This window comes from Maniola hyperantus, chromosome 6 (genome assembly GCF_902806685.2).
Source record: "Maniola hyperantus chromosome 6, iAphHyp1.2, whole genome shotgun sequence".
In the NCBI taxonomy this organism is placed as follows: Eukaryota; Metazoa; Arthropoda; class Insecta; order Lepidoptera; family Nymphalidae; genus Maniola; species Maniola hyperantus.
Genome location: NC_048541.1, coordinates 3,064,259 through 3,086,757, shown reverse-complemented (window position 1 = coordinate 3,086,757; position 22,499 = coordinate 3,064,259). Strand labels below are relative to the sequence as shown.

General features: G+C 39.4%; 3 protein-coding genes across 3 annotated transcripts in view; 2 read left to right on the top strand and 1 right to left on the bottom strand.

The window, feature by feature from the left end:
* LOC117983005 (nose resistant to fluoxetine protein 6-like) overlaps window positions 1–3,261 on the top strand; it is a 28,995-nt gene extending 25,734 nt beyond the window's left edge. Inside the window, exons 8-12 of the mRNA XM_034969459.2 lie at window positions 914–1,043; window positions 1,659–1,848; window positions 2,060–2,202; window positions 2,867–2,963; window positions 3,065–3,261. Of these exons, the coding sequence (XP_034825350.1) occupies window positions 914–1,043; window positions 1,659–1,848; window positions 2,060–2,202; window positions 2,867–2,963; window positions 3,065–3,096 (592 nt within the window). The 3' untranslated portion in view covers window positions 3,097–3,261. The remainder of the gene's footprint in view (window positions 1–913; window positions 1,044–1,658; window positions 1,849–2,059; window positions 2,203–2,866; window positions 2,964–3,064) is intronic.
* LOC117982930 (neurotrimin-like) overlaps window positions 1–22,499 on the top strand; it is a 563,100-nt gene that overhangs the window by 500,005 nt on the left and 40,596 nt on the right. The gene's annotated exons all lie outside the window — the stretch shown is intronic.
* Window positions 3,895–14,568, bottom strand: LOC117983006 (uncharacterized). The gene is given in 7 exon segments (XM_034969460.2): window positions 3,895–4,797; window positions 5,964–6,146; window positions 6,713–6,900; window positions 7,551–7,716; window positions 8,343–8,499; window positions 8,917–9,110; window positions 13,835–14,568. Coding segments are annotated over 7 exon segments (1,224 nt in total). The 5' UTR covers window positions 13,997–14,568; the 3' UTR covers window positions 3,895–4,623.

Genomic DNA, 22,499 nt, shown 5'->3' with positions numbered 1-22,499 from the left:
ACCACTGCTACTTCCCAAATTCCGCAGGGTACCTACTCATCTAGGTACTGACCCTAGATTCGACATCTCGATTGACCCTTTCAGCAGTTTCCATTAGTTGGACAACCTGATCTCCATTGTCCCTCGGGTAGCCATTGCAACGCTACTAATAGGTACCCAGCGTTTTCTTCTCGTAGAGAACGAAAAACATGATCGGCCCCTATTGCAACTAAACATTAATAAGGGCGCCTTCAAATTTGTCGCAAAGTACCGCGCGGAAGAAGCGTGGCTGCAGCTCTGTACCCGTAGTATAAGATTTTACGTCTCACCAAACGTTCCTAGAATTCGAGAATCGAAACACAATAACATCAAAGTAAAATGGACCTAAAGAGCCTTCAATTGAAGTAAAAAAATCAATGCCACTGATTTTAATTTCGCATCGTTTCCGCTTGGAGCGCTGGCTGTAGATGTGTAGACAAACTTGAGCTTTAAAACAAGGCATTTAAGATCCAGTTTACTATAACGCAGAAGTGTTTCGACTGTCGAATTCTAGCAACGTTTGGTGTGACGTAAAATCTTATACTACGGGTACTGATTTGTAAATCCATATAAATAAATCGCGTGACTGCAGCGCTACGCCCGCGTGTCTTTTCATCTTTTGAAATTGTATGAAAATTACATGAATTTACAAAGCAGTGCGACTGCAGCGCTGGAGGCGCGCTGCCTCCGCGCGACAGAATGCGCCCTAACAAAGCAGCGTGGTGGCAGCACTGCCTGCGCGTGGCGACTTTGCGACAAATTTGAAGACGCCCTATTCATACCTATTGTTTCTTACGTTGAAAAGTAACATAAAAAGTATTTGTTTCGAATATTAGCTTTATAACCAGTTCAGCAAACAAACAGATACAAATAATATTATTTTACTCTTTTTCAGTGTTCAGAAATTATTGGACGCAGCGCGATACTCCTACATTCTGCCGACGCACCGCGCCACTATTTACTTGATTGGCGTTATTATGGCGTATTTCATTAAATCCAAACGATCGCGCATTAATCTCAGTGATGTGAGTATAATATGAGTGTGGTTTCATTTTAAAATTACTGCTTTTGATTCATATTAAGTAAGTAGGTAATAGGTATTTAATTTTTAAACACGGTTTATTATTTGAATGAGGTATTTTGAATGAGAATCTGAATAAAAATCATAGCTTATTGGGGCTAAAGTTTACTCACCTGTCACTTCTTTACATCTGCGGCGCCTCATATCTGCATATGGATACGCAGAATGTCATGTGTGAAACCTGAGTGCCTACTCTAGTAGTTTTTTTTTATTCAGATACATATAAGTTAGCCCTTGACTGCAATCTCACCTGGTGGTAAGTGATGATGCAGTCTAAGATGGAAGCGGGCTAACCTGGAATGGGTATGGCAGTTTTTATTAAACCCATGCCCCTTTGGTTGGACAAAACGTCATATAGGTAGGAGTGACAGAGACAACGCTCTACAAAGCAGAAATGTCATTCTAATGGCCGATGTACATTACTTTCGGCCCCGTACTGTACCTACGTTCGATGAGTGTTGTATGCTCCGCTTGATTCGGCAGCAGGCGATACGTTTTGATATGTCTTAGTAACTCTCTTTATTGCTGTTACCTTACATTTAAATTGCTACTTTCTCAGAGCCAAGTAAGACTAGCCTGGGCAGTATGCTTTGCGTTGGGCGCGTTCACGGTCGCCAGCCCCTACCGGCAGGGCCTTGAGGGCTACCAGTACGAACGCTTTGATGCAGCGCTGTTCGCTGCCTTCACGCCCATACTGTGGGGCGTGTTCATGTGCATCGCGCATTGGTGCATCTGTAACGACTATGCTGGTAAGTGAAACTATCCTAGTCAGTTCACGGTTGCCAAACCTCTACCCTTAGGGCCTTGACGCCAAAATAATGAATTGCAAACTGCAGTCGGGTTTTTGTTTTTTTTTTTGTTTCAATGACCCAAGTTTCAGTCACGTCATTTGACGCTACATCACGTGAGCTACATGTCCGCAACAAGTGATTTCTAAACAAAATTGTTTTTTTTTTCAAGGTGTGGGCACGTGGTTTGTGGAGTCGCCGATGTTCAAGTTCTTCAACAAGATCGCGTACGGCGTCTACCTCACCCAGTTCCCCGTCTTCTTCTACAACGTCGGCATACAGCGACACGCCGAGCACTATACGCCTTTTCTACTTGTTAGTAATCTAAATATATAAAAGGAAAAGGTGACTGACTGACTGACTGATCTATCAACGCACAGCTCAAACTACTGGACGGATCGGGCTGAAATTTGGCATGCAATGGCAAGAAAGGATTTTTGAAAATTCAACACCCAAGGGGGTAAAATAGGGGTTTGAAATTTTTGTAGTCCACGCGGACGAAGTCGCGAGCATAAGCTAGTAATAATAATAATCTTTCAAGTGCACAGTTTACAATTATACAAAACACAACAACACAAAACAAACGTACAGAAAAAAAAACCCAAAAACAACAAAGAACAAAACATGAAGACAAAAAGATCACAAATACTAACTAATAAGGACTGCTTTCCATGCATTTTAACCGAGAAAACCACCGCCATTACTTAGTTACAATTTTATTATACACTAGATGATGCCAACGACTTCGTCCGCAAGGATTTGGGTTTATTGAAATCTCGTGGGAACTCTTTGATTTTTGAAAGCAAATTAAAATGAAATCTGTCCACTAAGTATTATAGAAAAGGCTAAAAATTTTACTAAGCTTAGGGAAAAATTAAGTTTAGCCTGGGTCAAGGGATGCCCCCGTTTGCAAGCCTCAGGCTTCAAGAGTTCCTGATGAGTGATGATAATATAGAAACAATATTTTTAATTGTTTCAGTTCCACATCCCCGAAATGGCAGCAGTGTTTTTAATATCAATAGTTGCAACGGTTGCTGTCGAAATGCCCTTCAATCAAGTGTATAGGATATATTTTGGTAAGTAGCTTAATTTTTTTTTAATTTAGTTCAGTTATCCCTTGACTGTAATGAATGTATGTACCTATTTACTGAAAGATAAAAATAATATTTTTTTTCAGGAAAATCACAGACGAAATTAAAGGAAAAATGAGGGTAAAGAAAATATGACTGAATTATAATTATGTTTAACTCGTAAGCCAAACATCACGTATTTAGTTTAAACGTATTCTTTGACTATTTTTGTACGATATTAACTGTAGGACAAACTGTATTGTGTAAGAAGAAAAATGAAGGAAAAATAAATGACCATAAACAAGGTAATCGTTTTATTCATATCGAAATTATTAAATACATAATTTAAACATCGCCATGAAATAGACTAACGGCAGAAATTAATGTAATCAACCTAAGTATACGCTTCTTGGCCACCACAAAATATCTATATCAATAACAAAATATAACAACATTGCTATCGACTGATTACGGGTAGATTGGTTTTTGACCGTAGTTATAACCAAATACCTACCACAGGATAGAGATCAGCCCCCCCCCCAATTGTGTAAGAATAACGATTTCATCGTTATCGTAATCGTCAACAAATTCTGCCCTCTGATTGGCTGTTAAAAATGTAAACAGCGAATCAACCAATCAAAGAGAAGAATTTTTTGTCGATTACAATAACGATGAATACGTTTTCTTACACAATCGGGGGGGGGGGGGGCTGGTTATCTTACTTACCTACGATAGCGAGTATCGCCATTCTTGTTTCAGACCATAGTCTACCACGCTGACCGAGTGCGGATTGGCAGCCTTCAGACATCATTGAGCATTCATTTCAAGCATGGAAGTTTTTTTACGATGTTTTCCTTTGCACCGTTGAAACGCACATGGCTGCGAAAAGTTAGAGGTGCGTGCCCGGAATCCAGTGTCGTTTACCCTATTTGAAATAGATCAATGCTTATTCATTATGACATTCCAGTAAATAGGTAACTATTGAACCAATGCCTACCCTTGTACCCTGTGCACGCCACTGACGAAATCGGAGTCTCGACCCCCGAATAGTTAACCGCTATTTTGCTTACTATTAGTCCTGAATTCAAAATCAGTACCCTTATTTTAAATGCGAAAGTGTGTTTGTTTGTTGGTTTATAGGTTTGTTGGTTTGTCCTTCAATCACGCCGCAACGGAGCAACGGATTGGCGTGATTTTTGCATGGGTATAATAGTCAAAGGCCTGGAGAGTAACATAGGCTACTTTTTATCCGGAAAAATCATCAAGTTCCCACGGGATTTCTAAAAACCTAAATCCACGCGAACAAAGTCGCGGGCATCATCTAGTTTATGATAATGTGGCGGTTACCACAATAGAAACTAGATGGCGCTGTTCAATCGATGACGTAGTCCCGAACAAATGTACCGCCGATAGTAATCGCACTAACGGAGTTTTCTGCAATCTGGACTATATATAGAAGTTTCAAGACATAACCGTCGGCCCAGCTGGCGCTACCGAGCACAACTAACCGCTCGGTGGGAGATCTCCCCTTTGGTACGGTCGAGCCTGCACACCGCTCCCGTACAATAATACTTCACTAGAGACATCACAATTATAGTAATTAGTTGGTCAGAGTCAACGTACATTCAAAGTCTTTAGTAAATTTATTTCAAAGTTACTTTGTTCATCAACTATTCTCCATTTCCTTTGTACAATTACCGCCAGGTTTGCACTGGCAATGTGTCAGCCCACTGCTGTCCCTGGTGAGCCAGGAGCCGGCGGGGCACGGGCCTTGCGCGTGGAGGATATGACATGCTCCGTTGAATATTCCTGTACCCTTGCGTAACGAACAGGCTGACATCTGGAAGAGCAAAACAAGAGGCCTAAATATTTATCACAATATTTTTAAAGAACTGAATGAGGAAGTATCTAGCCAACGTTCGATAAAATTTTCATAGATGGCGCTAAAATACTACCACCACTAAAAACGAAAAATAATACCTATATCTATATGATCTATGCTTTAACGTTTAGGTCGTGTCAATCAATGACATAGATGAAGCGTGCGTAACAGCTAGCGTGCACGTTTCTTCCCCACAAAATCGGTGAACTATAATAGAACTAATTAATTAATTTTGCATCGGGAAAGAAATGTAAGGATTCACACGACCTAAAGCATAGATCATATAGATACCTAGAGGTATTATTTTTCGTCTTTAGTGGTGGTAGTATTCGGCGCCATCTATGAAAATTTTATCGAACGTTGCCCTGAAACTTCCTCATTGCAGCATTAATTTCACATCTTCACTAGATATGGCAGTTTTTATCAAACCCATACCCCTAAAAGGTTTCTAACTTTCTATACAACATTGTTACGGACCACGGCAGAGGGATTAACAGCGCGGCTTTGATAGTAGCGTGGTAGAGCCACAGTCTAAGCCAGGTCAGGTCAGACCAGAGACAATTTAGTAATTGTAAATTCCCAAATTGCCCCTCCCAGTAATTTAAACCGAGAGTCGGGACTTTTCACTTATTAAAACCGTAACGCTCACCACTGCTCCAAAAGGGACATCAATCCAAACTCCTGCTTTATTTTTGCATAAAACTTAAGGACGATTAGTGATTATACCATTGTGTTCCTTGCCTTCATCGTCCAATAGTCCAATGCCATCACGGCTCGCGTCTTTATGACCGATCTATAACTTACTTACTTTGACAACATACTTTGACTTTGCCCTCAAGAGTTGGTTAAGGATTAAAGTTATCCGGTTATTTTTGCTAACCTTGCTAGGTTCTTTGACAGAAAGAAAAGAGATAAATGTTTATTTCTTAAATTGTGCTACACATCACATGTTATGCCTACCTAAGAGTTGGTTATCCCGGCGCTGCCTCCACTTGAGCATAAAAGCCAACAAGCCTCAAGCAGAAGAAGCGCCGGAATAAACTGTGTGATATGTGGCACAACCCGAATAAAGGTTCCAACTCCAAGAATAATGCAGTATGCCGTAAAGACAAGAGCATTTTTACCTCCTTCTGAACGCAGGGCTGGTTCCCACAAACACACACTCCGTTGTGGCTGATCCCGTCGAGCGCGGGTCGGGCGTCGAAGTCGAAGGCGAGGTGTTCGCCCGCACGGCAAGGTTCCGCCACGCCAGGCCGGTAGCAGCGACGCCTTTCTGGCACATAGAGACGTCCTCTGCCGCATGGCACCTGGAATCGTCAATGAGACATAATATGAGGCTTAGTAGGGACGTAGTGACCTATAGTACGGGTAGCAATCGGGGTATGAAGCGCGGGCACTCGCCTCATACCAGGTACGGGATAGCACGGGTCCCCCTGCCCCATATCCCGATTGTCATCTCGACCTGTCGCGTACTATAGCTGTGAACTGTGAGTGAATTTAGCTTTTCGGTTTCTCCATGCCTCGGGGAGCACATTAAACCATCCTATCGGTATCCGTTATTTGCCATAACATATCTAAGAATAACTGTAAAATGTAACTGACGGCCGAATCATATCTGCAATCTGTCAATAAGTACTTCCCTAAATTAGCAAAGTTATTATTTCTCAAAAATCGTATGATCTTTTTTGACAATCAAAAACATCGCCAAGTAACTTATCGCCAAATTAAAGATAGATTGATTACTAATTTCGGCCGTTAGTCAAGTAAAATGCGGACAAATCTAGGAACCCAACCCATTTCTGTTTCGTCATTTAAAGTTCTGATATAAATCCAGCCTATTACGATTCATATGGAATTCTTTACATCTTCTCACCCTAACACAACGTCCTCCTCTGGAAATCATTTCGTCCTCTGCACACGGGCCTCTGGTATAGAGCCTGTAGCACGCCCCATCGTCTGCACGTGCGTGGAAGTTCTTACATCTGCACTCAGCGCGAGAACCATTTTCTGACACCTCGGTGATCGCAAACAAGTGACCTTTGGCGCAGGGTCCTAAAGAATCTGTAATGGAAAAAAATTGTTCTGATATTTTTCTGTAAGTTGGTAATAATAAGTATTTTTTTAAAGAATCAGCCAAGTTTATCATGCTGAATAATATTCCTATTTCCCCTACAATTAAGTGCAAAGCTTTTGCTAGGGTCTAGGATAGGTACGACAATAATGCAACGGGTGGGATTTGAACCGGCGACTTTTCGGATTTCAGTCCGCTCCAACCGTTGAATTAAGTATCAAGGCTCAAATAATAATAAGTAAATGAATGTAGATTAGCTTCTCGTAGTACTTCGGTAGTAAGGAAGGTGGACTTGAGGAAATGAAGATGGTTTTAGATTTGGTCCCACTGTAGCGCTGTAGCTAAAGCTGTTCTGATTTTGCTGTTCTGCGTTCAGTGCTTACTGTGTGCAAGTGATGATTTGGATCTCTGCACAAACTAGGGTAAACAAACAGGGTACATACGCTAAAGGGTATAATAGTGCTCATTATGCAATTGAGTATGGATCCACATCGCTATTCGCTTTCCATCAGGCGCGATTGTAATCGAGATCACACGCGGCTCACTAGAAATTCGCTAGTAGAACGCGTAACAGCTTCCGTCTACTTCCCAATAATAAGGATTGATATTGAAACGAGGGTAGTGAAAAGCCAAGTCTTACCAAGTTCATAGCACCCAGCAGTGGCATTGTGGTAGTGGGGCAGTTGAGGGTCGCACCCGCAGCGGCCGCCTGGCAGGAACAACTGCCCACGCTCACAGGGTCCACGCGAGTAATGCGCATAGCACCCACCGTCCAATTCCCAATAGTGAGAACTGTCTGAAGTACACTGGAACGTAAAAGAGCAGAAATTGAGTTCGAAGAAGTAGAAAAACTACTTAAATCGCTATAGGCAATCTTATGGCTTCAGTACAATCAACCAATCCGTCATCACCCAGATCCAATATGGAGCCACGATAGCATTAAGGCCCTTGAGTGAGTCTGTAGTAGCAGCGGCCGTCAGGAGGCCAGTAGAATACTGCTTTAATTGTTTAGTACAAGACTTACTGTACAATTAGCCAGTCCGTCATCACCCAAGTCCAATATGGAGCCAGGATAGCAAGGGCCTTGAGTGAGCCTGTAGTAGCAGCGGCCGTCAGGAGGCCAGTAGAATACTGCTTTAATTGTTTAGTACAAGACTTACTGTACAATTAGCCAGTCCGTCATCACCCAAGTCCAATATGGAGCCAGGATAGCAAGGGCCTTGAGTGAGCCTGTAGTAGCAGCGGCCGTCAGGAGGCCAGTAGAATACTGCTTTAATTGTTTAGTACAAGACTTACTGTACAATTAGCCAGTCCGTCATCACCCAAGTCCAATATGGAGCCAGGATAGCAAGGGCCTTGAGTGAGCCTGTAGTAGCAGCGGCCGTCAGGAGGCCAGTAGAATACTGCTTTAATTGTTTAGTACAAGACTTACTGTACAATTAGCCAGTCCGTCATCACCCAAGTCCAATATGGAGCCAGGATAGCAAGGGCCTTGAGTGAGCCTGTAGTAGCAGCGGCCGTCAGGAGGCCAGTAGAGCAAGGTCTCGTCGGCGCACTGTTGCGGCCGCACGCACATGCCCTGCCGTTCACTGGAATACAAAGAAGGTCAAAATTAGTCATGTTAGTAACACCATGATAGGCAATTTGGTAAAACCAAAACTTGACGTAACTGACCTTAATATTTACCTTAGTATGCTAGACATATTTTACCAGTATTTTCTTTGAATCATGTTTTAAATTCAATACAAAATAGAGCAAGAGGGCCCGTATTTATTTTACTTTTCGGAATAAGGCGGCAAGGATCAGCCTGGCTGCCCAGCGCGGGAATGCAACCAGTAATACCAATATTCTTGGCACCATTCCACATGGGCATGATGTGTACAGTAATTAGATAAGGCCAGCTTTAAGTTATAATGTAACAGTGAATTTGAATATTTGACAGTTTTATAGTATGAAGTTGTTGATGTAAATAAATTAAAAAAGACTGTTTCCAGATGCTTACCTACCCTCGCATGTTGAAGGACTCTTCGACGGGGGCGAAGTACTCGCCATGTCTGCAAGGCCCTCGTTCGAACAGCTTATGGCACGTCTTCGTGTGAGGAAGCTGGGCTGTACCAGGAGGACACTTGCACTCCGCGACCGTCCGTCCACCTAAACGCCCTGGACTTAGCTCCTGGGTTTCTGAACATGGATGGCCTTTCTGAAATAGAAGTTATAAATAATTGTTGGAAAATCGGAGTCCAATTACTGTCAGTTGGATCACTGGAAGATTTTTGACATTAGAGCCTTTAGATGCCCTATCTGCTAATAAATTTGGTATATCATATGCTATGATATATAGTCCAGATTGCAGAAAACTGTGTGCGAGTACTGTCGGCGGTACATTTGTTCGGAACTACGTCATGAAACGTTATCGATTGAATCTAGTTGCATCTGTGGCAACCGCCATAATACAATAATTCGCTTTCATATGGGGAAGAAGCTATATTATATTTTTTGTAATCGTCTTAAGCCTACATTCGTACTTCGTAGGCCGGAAGTCACGCATGCGATACAAGAATGCACAGGAAAATGTCAAGCGATTATCTTCACTAACTCACCTGAATAAAGTTAACAGTTACGTAAACCATTATTTCGGCAACTGATATAATATGCTGTTAAACAGTGCACGGTATGAATGTACTACATATTCTATAGCCACTGATCTTACGTGGAGAGAATATAACTTACTAGCTAATGCCCGCGACTTTGTCCGTGTGGATTTAACTTTTCAAAATCCCATGGGAATTCTTTGATTTTCAGGGATAAAAAGTAGCTTATGTCCTTCCCTGGGATGCTAGCACAATGCTAGTTATGTCCTACTTACAAAGAAGGTAAGACCCAGGAGTATTCGCCCTATCATCTTCATCATGATCAACCCATCACCGACTCACTACAGAGCACGCTGACCAAGTGCGGATTGGTAGACTTCACACGCCTTTGAAAACATTAGAACTCTCAGGCATGCCGGTTTCGTCACGATGTTTTCCGTTAAAGCAAGTGATATTTAATTACATAATTAAAACTCACATAACTCCGAAAAGTTAGAGGTGCGTGCCCAGTATCGAACCCCCGGCCTTCCGAATAGGAGCCGGACATCCTAACCACTAGGCCCATTCGCCCTATGCTCCAAAGTAAAACAAAATGAATAACAATAATACCTATTACTATCATATTTATTAAGGCTTCATGTTTCCCAGGAATTTAATATTATCTTGAAAGGCGATATTGTACAGACAGTGGTACTGATTCTGTGCACACCTAATTTTTAGAGTATTCGCATCCTCTTCTTACTAAATGCATTTAGAAAAGAATAGATAGAGTTTGACAGTTTTAAATTTGATTCAGAGCTGTTAAATGACTTTAGCTGCCAGTCACTAAAATTTAGAGTAAGGAAGTATTTAAATCTAAAATTCATGTTCCGTCCCTTTTTAGCAATATTAAAAAGAAAAGGATGCAGATAGTCTTAGTTTAAAGAAAGACAACGGAATCGGTGCCAATTACTGCCTAGGTTCCTTGCATAATAAGTATAACCCTTGAACCTTCCTTGAACCCTGTGCCACTTCTGTGTACATTCACTACGGAGCTTTACGACAGTACCACAGAATCTCTTCTCTGCATAGTATAAAATAAAGTCGCTTCCCGCTGTCTGTATGTATGTATGTATGAAGGCGTAGATCTTTTAAACTACACAACGGATTTTAATGCGGTTTTTACCAATAGACAGAGTGATTCAAGAGGAAGGTTTATATGTATGGTTTAATATTGCTTTGTGTTAATTTGACGTGACAATATATATAGCAAAAATCGCGCGCTTATCTTCATTAGGTACGCTTCGGGACGTCTGGCAACGCTGTAAGTGGGTCAACAGGGTTTTAAGATTTAAGATTACAAAAAAGTGTTACGACAATAACTAAGTACCTACTGCATGTATCTCGATATATAAACTCGTGTCGTAAACTGAGAATGACCGCATGCCATTCGCATGCACAACAAAATTACCCTAACAACAAGCTAACAACATCTGTGGGCCTTATCTTGAAGGACATTAGATCCACGAGAGAGATATCAACGCATCAACTCTGAAGTGCAGTGATGAGGCCAGAGGCAAACTACGTAACTAAGGAAACTGCGTAACTGTTGGTACGTATATCAAATTAACGTTTCCGTATTTTAGCATAAGTACATAACTAAGTATTATCTTAACTTATTGAGAGCCTCAATAGCTCAACGGTTAAAGGAGCGGACTGAAATCCTGTTGGTCGCGGTTCAAACCCCATCCGTTGCACTATTATTGTCGTACCTACTCCTAGCACAAGCTTAATGCATAGTTGGAGGGGAAAAGGGAATATTAGTCATCATTGGCTAATTTTATTTTATTTTTAAAACCAAGTACCTACCTACTTATTATCAAATTGTACTTTTGTGTGTTTGTTTGATTGCCTAGAAGATGCCTACTTACTTTTGCTTTGTAGGTATTCAAGTTATCGTCATCGTCATCAACCGATAGACGTCCACTGCTGGACATAGATCTCTTGTAAGGACTTCCACACGCCTGAATCCAGCGGCTCCCACCGACTCGTCTGATGTCGTCGGTCCACCTAGTGGGAGTCTTCCAACGCCACGCCTTTCAGTGCGAGATCGCCATTCCAGCACCTTGGGACCCCAATGTATATCGTTTTCCGAACTATGCCACATCAGCTTCCCAACCCGTTGAGCTATGTCGGTTACTCTAGTTCTCCTACAGATCTCCACATTTCTGATTTGATCACGTAGAGATACTCCAAGCATAGCTCATTGCACAGCTTAACAGCTCGTTAGTTAAGATTAATTTTCCATAGCCAGAAAACAGCATGTCGCTGACGCAACCTTGAAGTTTTAACCTATTCCAAAATCGCCTAACACGTCTATAAAGAAGCCTAAGAAAGAAATTTTCACAAACAGTGATGTAACTACCTATTCTCAAATAGATACTGAAAGAGCTATTATATCGCAGCAGATAATGAATTATGAGCATTATGAGTTATGACACACGGATAAGTGCAGTGGGTCAGTGAGTAAACTCTCGGTTTAATCCTGAATCGACATCTGTCAAATATTTGGCTGGGGTGACGTAAAATCCTTAGATTAAGGAACTAGATATCTAGTCGTTTCATAGCCTTTAGGTACCTAGCGTCAAATGTAGGTAGCATTTGACGTCTGCCAGTGTATGCGAATCCTCGGCGTTTTGTTACAACTTATAAGTTTCATAACTGTCGTGAACTGTGGCAGCAGACAATGAATTATTATGATCATTATGACACACAGATACGTGCAGTGGGTCAGTGAGGAAACTCTCGGTTTAATCCTGAATCGACATCTGTCAAAATAGGCTAGGGTGTCATGAAATCGTCAGATTATCCAATCCAGCGCGGAAATGCACCTTACCACCATACCACGCGGGCATGCTTGTATAGTAATTAGATAAGGCTAGCCTTAAGTTTTATTGTAATATTTTCATTAAAAAAAACATTAATATATCTAGTCGTTTCGTCCCTACCAAATGTACATGCCAGTGGTAGGTGAAGCCTCGGTGTTTTGTTACAAGTTCCATAACCGTTGTGAACTGTGGCAGCATACAATGAGTTATGAGCATTATGAGTTATGACACACGGATAAGTGCAGTGGGTCAGTGAGCGAGCGAAGCATGTCACGAATCAATCGGTCACGGTCTTACTCACCGAAACCGATGGCCAAACCGGTTCCCATACTGATACGGTTGTTTACTTGGGGGATTGTTGTTATTAATTAAATACCTGTTAATACTAAATACCTACTACATAATAATGGTTGATCTTGATTTAATCAGGGGGCCTACCGCCGTAGATTGACATCATGGTTTACGATCAATGATACTATCTGGCATACCACAATCTGATGATCGTAATCGCCTCTGATTGGCCTCGAATTGGTGTTGGAGCTATTTTCAGTGAGAGTACATCTTGGTTATTATAGCTAAAATACTTAGGTAAAGTGAGTATTCCTTCAAACACGTTCTAGAAAAGCGCGCTTCACCGTAGCCTGCATCATCACCTACTTTCATGTGATAGCAGTCAAGCGCATGCCTATTTACCTACTTACATATTCAAATAAATGTAAATAATGGGTACATACCACGATTAATTTGATGGTTTTAATTGTCGATATTTCGACAGCTCGAACTTCATCTCTCGCATGCACTGCAGTCCCGTACAAAATATCGACAAATAAAACCATCAAATTAATCGTGATATGTAAATGTACCCGTTATCTCCATTAAAATATGTCGTTAAACCACTAAAATCATTAATGAAAAAAATACGTAGGTATAGTTTTTTTGATCGGTGATGTTCTTGCGCTCCTCCAATTACATCTCCCTCCACATCATCATCCCCAAACAAGAAGTACATTTGCACAACGCCAATTTAGCAATTTGGGATAATATCTATACAAAACCATTAATACTATAATACGCATACTAATATACACGGAGTTAGTAATAAACTGAGTAACCTAAATTATTAAGCTACTGAAAAGCTTCGTTAAAGCTTAAATTCGTTAATACCTACTTATAATAGGAATATACACACTCACTCACACAACACATACACACACAAACACACACACATACACAAACCCATACACCGAAACACGCGCGCGCTCATACACACTCTAAAGTAAGAATATGAATCATTGTCATTGCACATCTGGGGAAGAGACTGACCCCCATGACACGGGTTAACCTAATTTGGGGGTCGAGGGTAATTTTAAGCAAAGTTGTAATTGGAACAAACAAAGATTTATTTATTGATTTATTTATTTATCTCTACCTTAACTTTTAGACTCCGTGCAGGTCAAATAACCTACCTTGTATATTGTTTAACATTTTCCATCTGAAGGCCAGTACAGCATCAGCCATCCTCGCGGACGGGAGGCGCAGGGGTTTCTTCTGACATCAGCCCAGGGTGGTGGGAGTACTGCAGCATGACTGCTGTAGAGTAATGCTGCTATCCATAACCAAGGAGCCATTTTGGAAGACAAATTCTGAGTAACACTGAGTTTTCAATCACATTTTGCGTTCCAATAAACTTGTGTATTTTAGGGTGTGTATTTTATTCACTTTAATGATTTATCACCATTTACTGCTGTTTTAAACTAAATTAGCCCATTTACACATAAATTAAATTAGTATATATTTTGGATTACTTATTTCATATTTTGTTTCACTTTTACGTTATGCTGATCATTAATGTTTCAATCATAGTTAATGAATTAAGTCATTTGAATAATAATTATATCAAGTTCATTGACTAACATTAATTATTTAGTAGTATTTATTAGCTCTATCAAACTATTATTCAGTTCATTATAATCAATTAATTTTAATCATTGTTCCTTTCGTTTGCACATCACCATTTCCGTAGATCACTTTCGAAAGATCACAAATTGTTCCGACTCGGATGCTTCCTCGATCTAGTCTGATAACTTTTTATCGTTAACTAAGTGTAGAAACCAGTTAATATAATAAGAGAATTAAATTGTAAGATTATCTAAGACTAAAGAATTCAACATTAGAGCCGTAATAGCTCTAGGTGGTCAAGGAGTGGACTGAAATCTGAAAGATCGACGATTCGATCCCCGCATTTATACTCCGAGATGGGCAGATCTTTAGGACTAGGTTCTTTAGATCTGTTGACTGATGGAACTGTTTCCTACTTAATTAAAGACACCAAACTTTAATTAGAAACAACAAACTCGTTAGTTCGTTGGTATCACCAAGCTTACGGAAAAAACTTGGAGGAAACTCACCCAATACTGGAAAGAAAGGCGTATGAGGTCTAGTTCAACAATCACTAAGTAAAGACTGATAAAAAGAACTTAGAAGAAGACAGACACTGTTGCAATAAAGTATAATATTTGCAAAAAAAATTGTAGCCTAAATTGATGGAAACGCGTCTGTGAAAGCCTGAAAACCAGCGCTGAATCTTACTGCGACTTTGTACTGAAGTAGGAACCTTATTTGTTCCACGTTGGATTGTATAGTTTTGTGGCGTCTTTCAATCACGCCACAACAACGGAGCAACGTGATTTTTTGCATGATATACCAGTCTAAATGCGTAGAGGCAGACAGAGCCATAGGCTACTTTTTCTCACGGAATACCTATCAAAGTATGGGTATTACCTTTTATAATAAAATCCCGCAAACTATTTTGGACTTACCTTTGCACAAGTTTAAAAAATCTATTAAAAATATGCTCCTGAAAAAAGCATATTACACAATTGAAGATTATCTAAATGATAAAAGAGCGTGGATTTGACCTGCAGCTCGTTCCAGCAACTCACAAGACTGCAAATACTATTTTATACATGGCATAATCTTGTACCTATATCAAATATTGGAAAAGAGCAACCGCCGAGTTTCTTGCTGGTTCTTCTCGGTAGGAAAGGCATTCCGAACCAGTGGTGATGCATCCGACTATTCGTAAGTACTTGTAAAAGTTTATACGAATAAAAAAGATTTTTATTTATTTATTTATTTAAAGATTTCTCACGGCATTTTTAAAACCTAACTCCACGCGGACGAAGTCGTGGGCAGATGCCCAGATGCTAGTTAAAAATAAATCTATCTAAGTACCTCAGTATACCAATAAGCATTCCATCTTACGCATCACCAAAAAACCGTGCAACCTTTATTAGCCCATTTAGTAACATAAGCGCAATAGCTCTCGCGAGCAAATTGCTACAATCTGGTGTAACGGTGTAGTTACCGTTTCATTCACCAACACCACCGCCTGCTGAGATGAATGTCGAAATAGATTTCATTTATTGAGCTACAAATTATACCTACAAATTTTTTGCGCGGATTAAATTACGTTACGAGCGACACGTAGACCTACCTAGTCTACTTTCTGTTATGAGCATTATATGATACAGTTAGTTTTTCAAGGTTAACCTACTAAAGTTCTCTGATACTAATCTGCACTTGGCGAGCTTGGCGGACTATGGCCTAAGCCCTTTTCATTCTGAGAGGAGACCTGCTTAGTAGCAGCGATGGGTTGATCATGACAATAGGTACTTATTATATAAGTATACCACTTCAGTATAATATTTCAATCGATCAATCAATCAATCAGCCTGTTTGCTTTCACTGCTGGACAGAGCAGACAGCCTTCCCAAGAGCGCGACACCACACACGATCCTCTGCCTACCTCATCCACCCACTTCCCGCTACCTTCTTAAGGTCGTCCCACACTGCGCTTGGCGACACGCGGTCTCCACTCCAGAACACGTCTGACCCAGCGACCATGGGTTTTGCGGCAGACGTGGCCTGTCGCCTGCCCATTGCCACTTCAGCTGGCTAATTCGTTGAGCTATGTCAGTCACTGTATGATATACATATAATGCACTGTATAACATTTGTATTGTATTAAATTTTTCTTTCAAAACAGTTCAAAGCAACAAATTCTTTTCAAATTACGTGAAACCAAACCAGATTTTAATTAAAATTACACAATGTTGCTATGGCCTACTGACTCTAAAAATATACTTAGACTAGATTAAATCGTCTAGGTACGGAAAACATGATTTAGAGCTTTTAATAATTAAAGCATTTTAGAAAGAAAGGTAAACGCTGTCGTGAATTTCAAAACTGCAAACTCCATTCAAAAATTAACATTTTCTTCATAATCTCTCACACAAATCTGTCTTGTTTTAATAAGTAACGATTAGCGACTCTGAGTGCGGCTGTAAGTACCTACTTATAGTCCGAGCGACTCTTTGGGCCGGTTGTTTCAACAAATTTTGACGGACACGTAACCTTTAAATATGGCGCTAACGAATGTAAGTAAAGAAAAAGCGTTGATTCAGCATCTATTAGCGCTAAAGTTCGTAAAAAAGTTACGTTTACGTTTACCAGTGCTGGAGCCATTGGTGATCGTCAAATCAGTTCGTCACTTCATACTTCCGACAAACGGAATATTTTATTTACAAATTATAATGGAATCAATTTAATTCAATGCTTTTAATGGTAGTTGTAGATGAAAGATAATTTGTAAGAAAGAAAAAGTGTTTAAAATGCGAAGTAGCAATATTAATAACTATGTATAAAATTTAATATAGGTACTTAAAATGAAATAAAAAAAGGATACGGAGAAGTAAGTTAATTTTTAGGGTTAGTTTCGCAACCAAAATAACAATTACGAACAGTTTTTTGTACAATGAAGCAACGCACTTAAATTAACAGATGTTAAAGTTCGTCTACGTCTGTTAAATTTTAACGAACGTATCTTACGAAGACCAATGGTTTGAAACAACCGGCCCTTTTTCTAGCAGATTTAGCACGTGTTCCTAGGTACACGGTATCTTTTTACAGACGTAGCTTACTTTACGTAAGAGTACCTATAGGATAGCTATTACTTATATGGCTTATTTACAAAGTATAATAATGCAACAGTTATACAATAAGTTCCATGTCCAGCCAAGTTTAGTAACCGCAAAAGTAAGTCAGTATTCTAATTTACATGTTTTCCATTTACATATTACGATGTTGCGACAAAGATGATACAAGAAAAAAGTTCATAAAACGTAAATCGAATAATTTTACATAGGTACTTTAGATACTTAAAGCTGTCACATCAATATAATACCTAAGTATTTTTAATCATTGCGAAAAATCTATCTTCCTATACTCCATCATAGCCCTTCCTTTTGGCTTTGCCGTAATCGGGAAAAATCAGTAAAATCAGTAAAACTATTTGACGATTCGAAAGCACTTTTAAAAGTTCAAGTACTTGAATAAAAATATATTCTATTCTATTCTGTTCTATTCCGCAATATAAAAAAACCTAAGCTATGAGATCGAGTCTAGTTTTAACTATTATGTTTTAATTTTTTACCTAAAGTATAATTTGAACTAGGAACCTACCTATCTCAAATCGTATCTTATATCACAATAATAATTATTGTTTTGCTCTAAGCTTGTACTATACTTTTCTAGCCTCGATACACGGACTGAAATTGCAAAAGGTCGACGGTTCAAACCCCACCCCTTGCACTGTTGTCGTACCTACTCCTAGCACAGACTTTACGCTTAGTTGGAGGGGAAAGGGGAGTAATAAACATGGTTAATATTAATTAAAAAAAATTAAAAAAAACGATTCACAATTCATAATTTGTCAGTAACGTACATAGTAAAGTACATCCACCTGACCATCTCTATCAGCTATTTTAAAAATAAACTAGAAAAGTTGTGAAGTTGTTTAGTAAATCTGTTACCGGCTACCGTACGCACAGGCATTTTACGTATTTAAAATTTTAAAAAAAGAATTAAATTTGAAAAAGTTACCTAGTTACCTCCTGAACATGAAAAGCGTGAGTCAAAAAACTCTTGGTCTATCCCTCTAATGATAAATCAAAATATTATGAGGTTTCTTAGTCAGTTTTGAAAAAACTGACATAAAAAAATATTTCTGCCAAAGTTTTTAGCAACAGAAACTGGTAGAGTTACCTTAGAACCTTATGGTTAACTATGCGTATTCTGATTTCTGGCATACATAGACATCTAATTAGGTAGGTACTCCTACCTAATTATTGTAATTAGTTATCTAGTCGATTCGGCTTATTCTGCTTATGACTATTAATTAGAGTTTTTGCTAGATTAATCTTTAAGGTCACCTTGTGATATAACAAGTAAAATATTAATAAAACCATTTCAAGAAAACCATTTTCGCGCGAGGTTAATTACACGTAACATAAATACTTAAATAAATTGAAAATTGCAACAAAAGGTATTACTTACTTGTAAATAATAAATATTTTAAATAAGTAGGCAACATTATCTTTAGTTTTTTTTAGGTTTGTACGCGACCCTACAGAAACTCGAGGTTTTTCCAATTTAATAAATGAAACCTTTGTGTAATTATTGTCCATCTGCCTGCGAAAGTCCCGCCAAAATCAGTTCAGACATTTCAAAGATCAGCCCGAAGCAGGACAGACAGATATTTTTTTTATAAATGTGGGTTTTGGATAACCAAATAAGCTTTGGCATTTATTTCGAAATCAAAGACTAACACTGGAATTTTCAACGGAGAGCTAAGTATAAAGAAGTAATTTTTAGTGACCTTTCGAGTATTTTATAAAACCTAAAAACAAGCTGAAAAATATGTTGAAAGTTATGCTGCAAGAGTAGCAAATACTCTTTAAATAACTAGGTATAAAAACAATTCGTCACGAAACACGAAACTACCTCTTAACCAAGGGTTAAAAACACTTAAGCACTGATTAAATGAAGCCCGTATTAATACACGTGGGAACAGAATTCACGGACGCGCACGTACGAGTTTCACGTATCACGGCTAAGCATTTACTGAGTGCCAACCAGTAAGTCCGGATTACTTTGAGCTTTTGAGACATTACAATATTGCTTTTATTCCGTATCGTGATAGCAAGTCGTACGTACGCAATCGAATAAACCTACCCAATATAAATTCAATCCAAGATGTCTGCCAATCCGCATTGGACCAGCGTGGCTATGTCTATAGCATAAAGCCTTCTGAAAGCAGATCCGTGCTCAGTGCTGGGCCGGCGATCAGACAGACAGACAGACAAACCGACAACGAAGTGATCCAATAAGGTTGCTTATTTCTTATTGAGATACGGAACTTTAAAAACGCAATATTTTTTCTATTAGAGTTGCTATATTGAAAAGAAACTGTATTCCGATACGCGATTACGTCCTTTCTTTTGAAAAAGTAAACAAGATTTATCTCGCTGATGAAACGTTGATTTTGATCATTAGCACGTTAGCCTTCGCCTCTTTAGGGTTCCGTATCCGAAGGGTGCCAACAGGACCCTACTACTAAGCCTCCGCGCTTTCCGTCCGTCCGTTCGTCCGTCCTTCCGTCCGTCTGTCTGTCAGCGGCCTGTATCTCATGAACGGTAATAGGTAGAGAGTTGAAATGTGTATTTCTATTGCCGCACCATTTTCACACTACCCTTACTTTCTTCCTAGCTAGGATACTTTCTAGGATCCTAACTTGCTAAATGCGATTAACCTTTCCTGAATCCTAACTAGGACTTCCCATTTTAGGAAAGTGTAATGAAGCCATTATATCAAGTGGTAGATGCATCCGACTATTCGTAAGTACTTGTAAAAGTTTATTCGAATAAAAAAGGTTTTTATGTATTTTATTTTATTATTGTCCACCAGCAACAAAACTTGCAGAAGTTAGCTTTGGGATTTGAACTGTGTAAGCACACAATTCTACAATTATAAGTCCCGCAAATTACTATTGCGCTGGAACCATGTCTCATTAACATCGAAATGACGTAATTTTGACGTCAGCCGAAATAAAAATATACCATCAGCTCGAAACTTCAATCTAGTGCTGACGTCACTACAATGGCGGCCATGCGCATTGGCAATTTGCGGGACCTATACCGTCGCGCTGCGCTGCGGTCGTGCTTTATGTCCTTACATCGTGTTTTCTAATTCACAGCGATATGATATTACATCAATGCTAATTCACAACACAATAGCTAGTTGTTAAACCCGCAATAACTCAAACCGTTAGATCAAAGCTTGTAATCAATAGACCGACTTTGTATACCGCCTACGATCACCGTTATCAAAAAGCTTATAGTCTAAGAGAAAGCCCTACCTATGTCACTAAAAATTACATATCAATTGAATAAAACATGGGTAAAGATATCACGCAAAGGGATATTGATCTAATAGAACCTACCTCTTACCAGTTATTCTTGCCTTGGTCACAGCTGGGTCTATTATATATTCGCTCAATAGAGTAGGTATAAAGTGAGGTATACGCATAATTATGTGGCTAACAATATAGCTACCTAAGCATCATAGCATAATATGCAAGTTGAAACACCCTTGAAATAAAAGACGTGCTGGGAAAACTATGGCAAAAAATTTATTTTGTGTTAAAGTTACCATAAAGGGTAGCGCGGACGAGGATACGAGGGAACATATTTGAATTTTCGGCGAAATTATTTTAAATAAAAATAAAATAAAATAAAATAATTTTCATAAAAGGTGTGCGAAGCATGGGCTAGTTCCAGAAACCACCTCCTAGTCTATTAGGCTCCGCCACGCCGTTGTTACCGTCATTACACGGTGACGGTGGTCGGTGACGCAAGATGGTCTATGCGTGGGTCCCGTTAACCCAGGTTGATCGACCCTCATCGCTCGCGCACATCGATACCTGTAAATAAGCACGAGTAACTACTACAAGAAGTGACATGACACTGGCACAGACCACTTACCTATGTGATGTTTAGTAAAACGGTCCAGCACGTGCGAGGCTTTACAACATAGTAGGTACCTACTACAATTTTTGCAAATCACTCGTATTTTTTAAATATGTCTTCTAAAAGAATGGAGAGAAGGATAAAGAATTAGGTGTAGGTAACATGAATCTAAGCTCGCTACGCTCGAGATATTAGTATTTGTTACCTAATATATGTAGGTATATTATTATAACAATATGAGTTGTAAACCCCCAAATCTATTTTCTCTAAAGACATAATTAACTAGGGCACAATGGAGGTGTGCTGAATTCTGCTATTTGCCAATATAGCAGGACCAGTAGTTCGACGTACTTACATGCGATATTTTCGATTTACACTTACTTCCTTCATTAATTACTTACCTATATTTTCTCGATAAGTAAATTCCAAGGAAAAACTTGTAAGATCCCTCAAGCCCCTGAGATTTCATTCCCCGTTCCATATTTGTCAGCAAAAAGAGTGTAGGTATTTTGCGATGCGGCTGGAGAATGCAGTCGCCTGTAACTTATAGTAAGGATTCTGAATCTGCGTCTCACATTACCAGTTACAGCAACGTTTTTTTTATATTCCACTGATTTATTTGCAGTAGCAGTATAAACACTTATGTTTTTATTAACTAACGCTTGACGAGACCTCACGTGATGGTATCTTAGTTATGCGTCTATCATGACTCATGAGTAAGGAACTCGTCAGTTGCCACTTGGGGCCTACCTTAGCAGATGACTTTGATTAGCTTTTCAATCTTTATCTAACCAGTTTTCTACTCTTGGGTTAAGTAAGGTAACTATTATGTACTTTTTTTCAGATGTTAGAATTTGAGGCAGTCGCTTATGTTCGCCTGTACCATATCTCTATGCGATATGCGCTGAATTGCTACTATGTCGCACCACCCTTTGGGTTTATGACTACGAGTACCTACTTGATATAAAATCAGTACCCTTATTATAAATGGGAAGGTGTGTTTGTTTGTTGGTTTGTTGGTTTGTTTGTTTATTGGTTTATTGGATAGTCCTTCAATCACGTCGCAACGGAGTAACGGATTGACGTGATTTTTGCATGGGTAGGTATAGTCAAAGACCTAGAGAGTGACATATCTCAGAAAATCAAAGAGTTCCCACGGGATTTTTGAACACCTAAATGCACTCGTACAAAGTCGCGGGCATCAGCTAGTATAGAAATAAGACATTAAAACAATGCGTCCTAGAACTCTTTAGCCAAAAAAAAA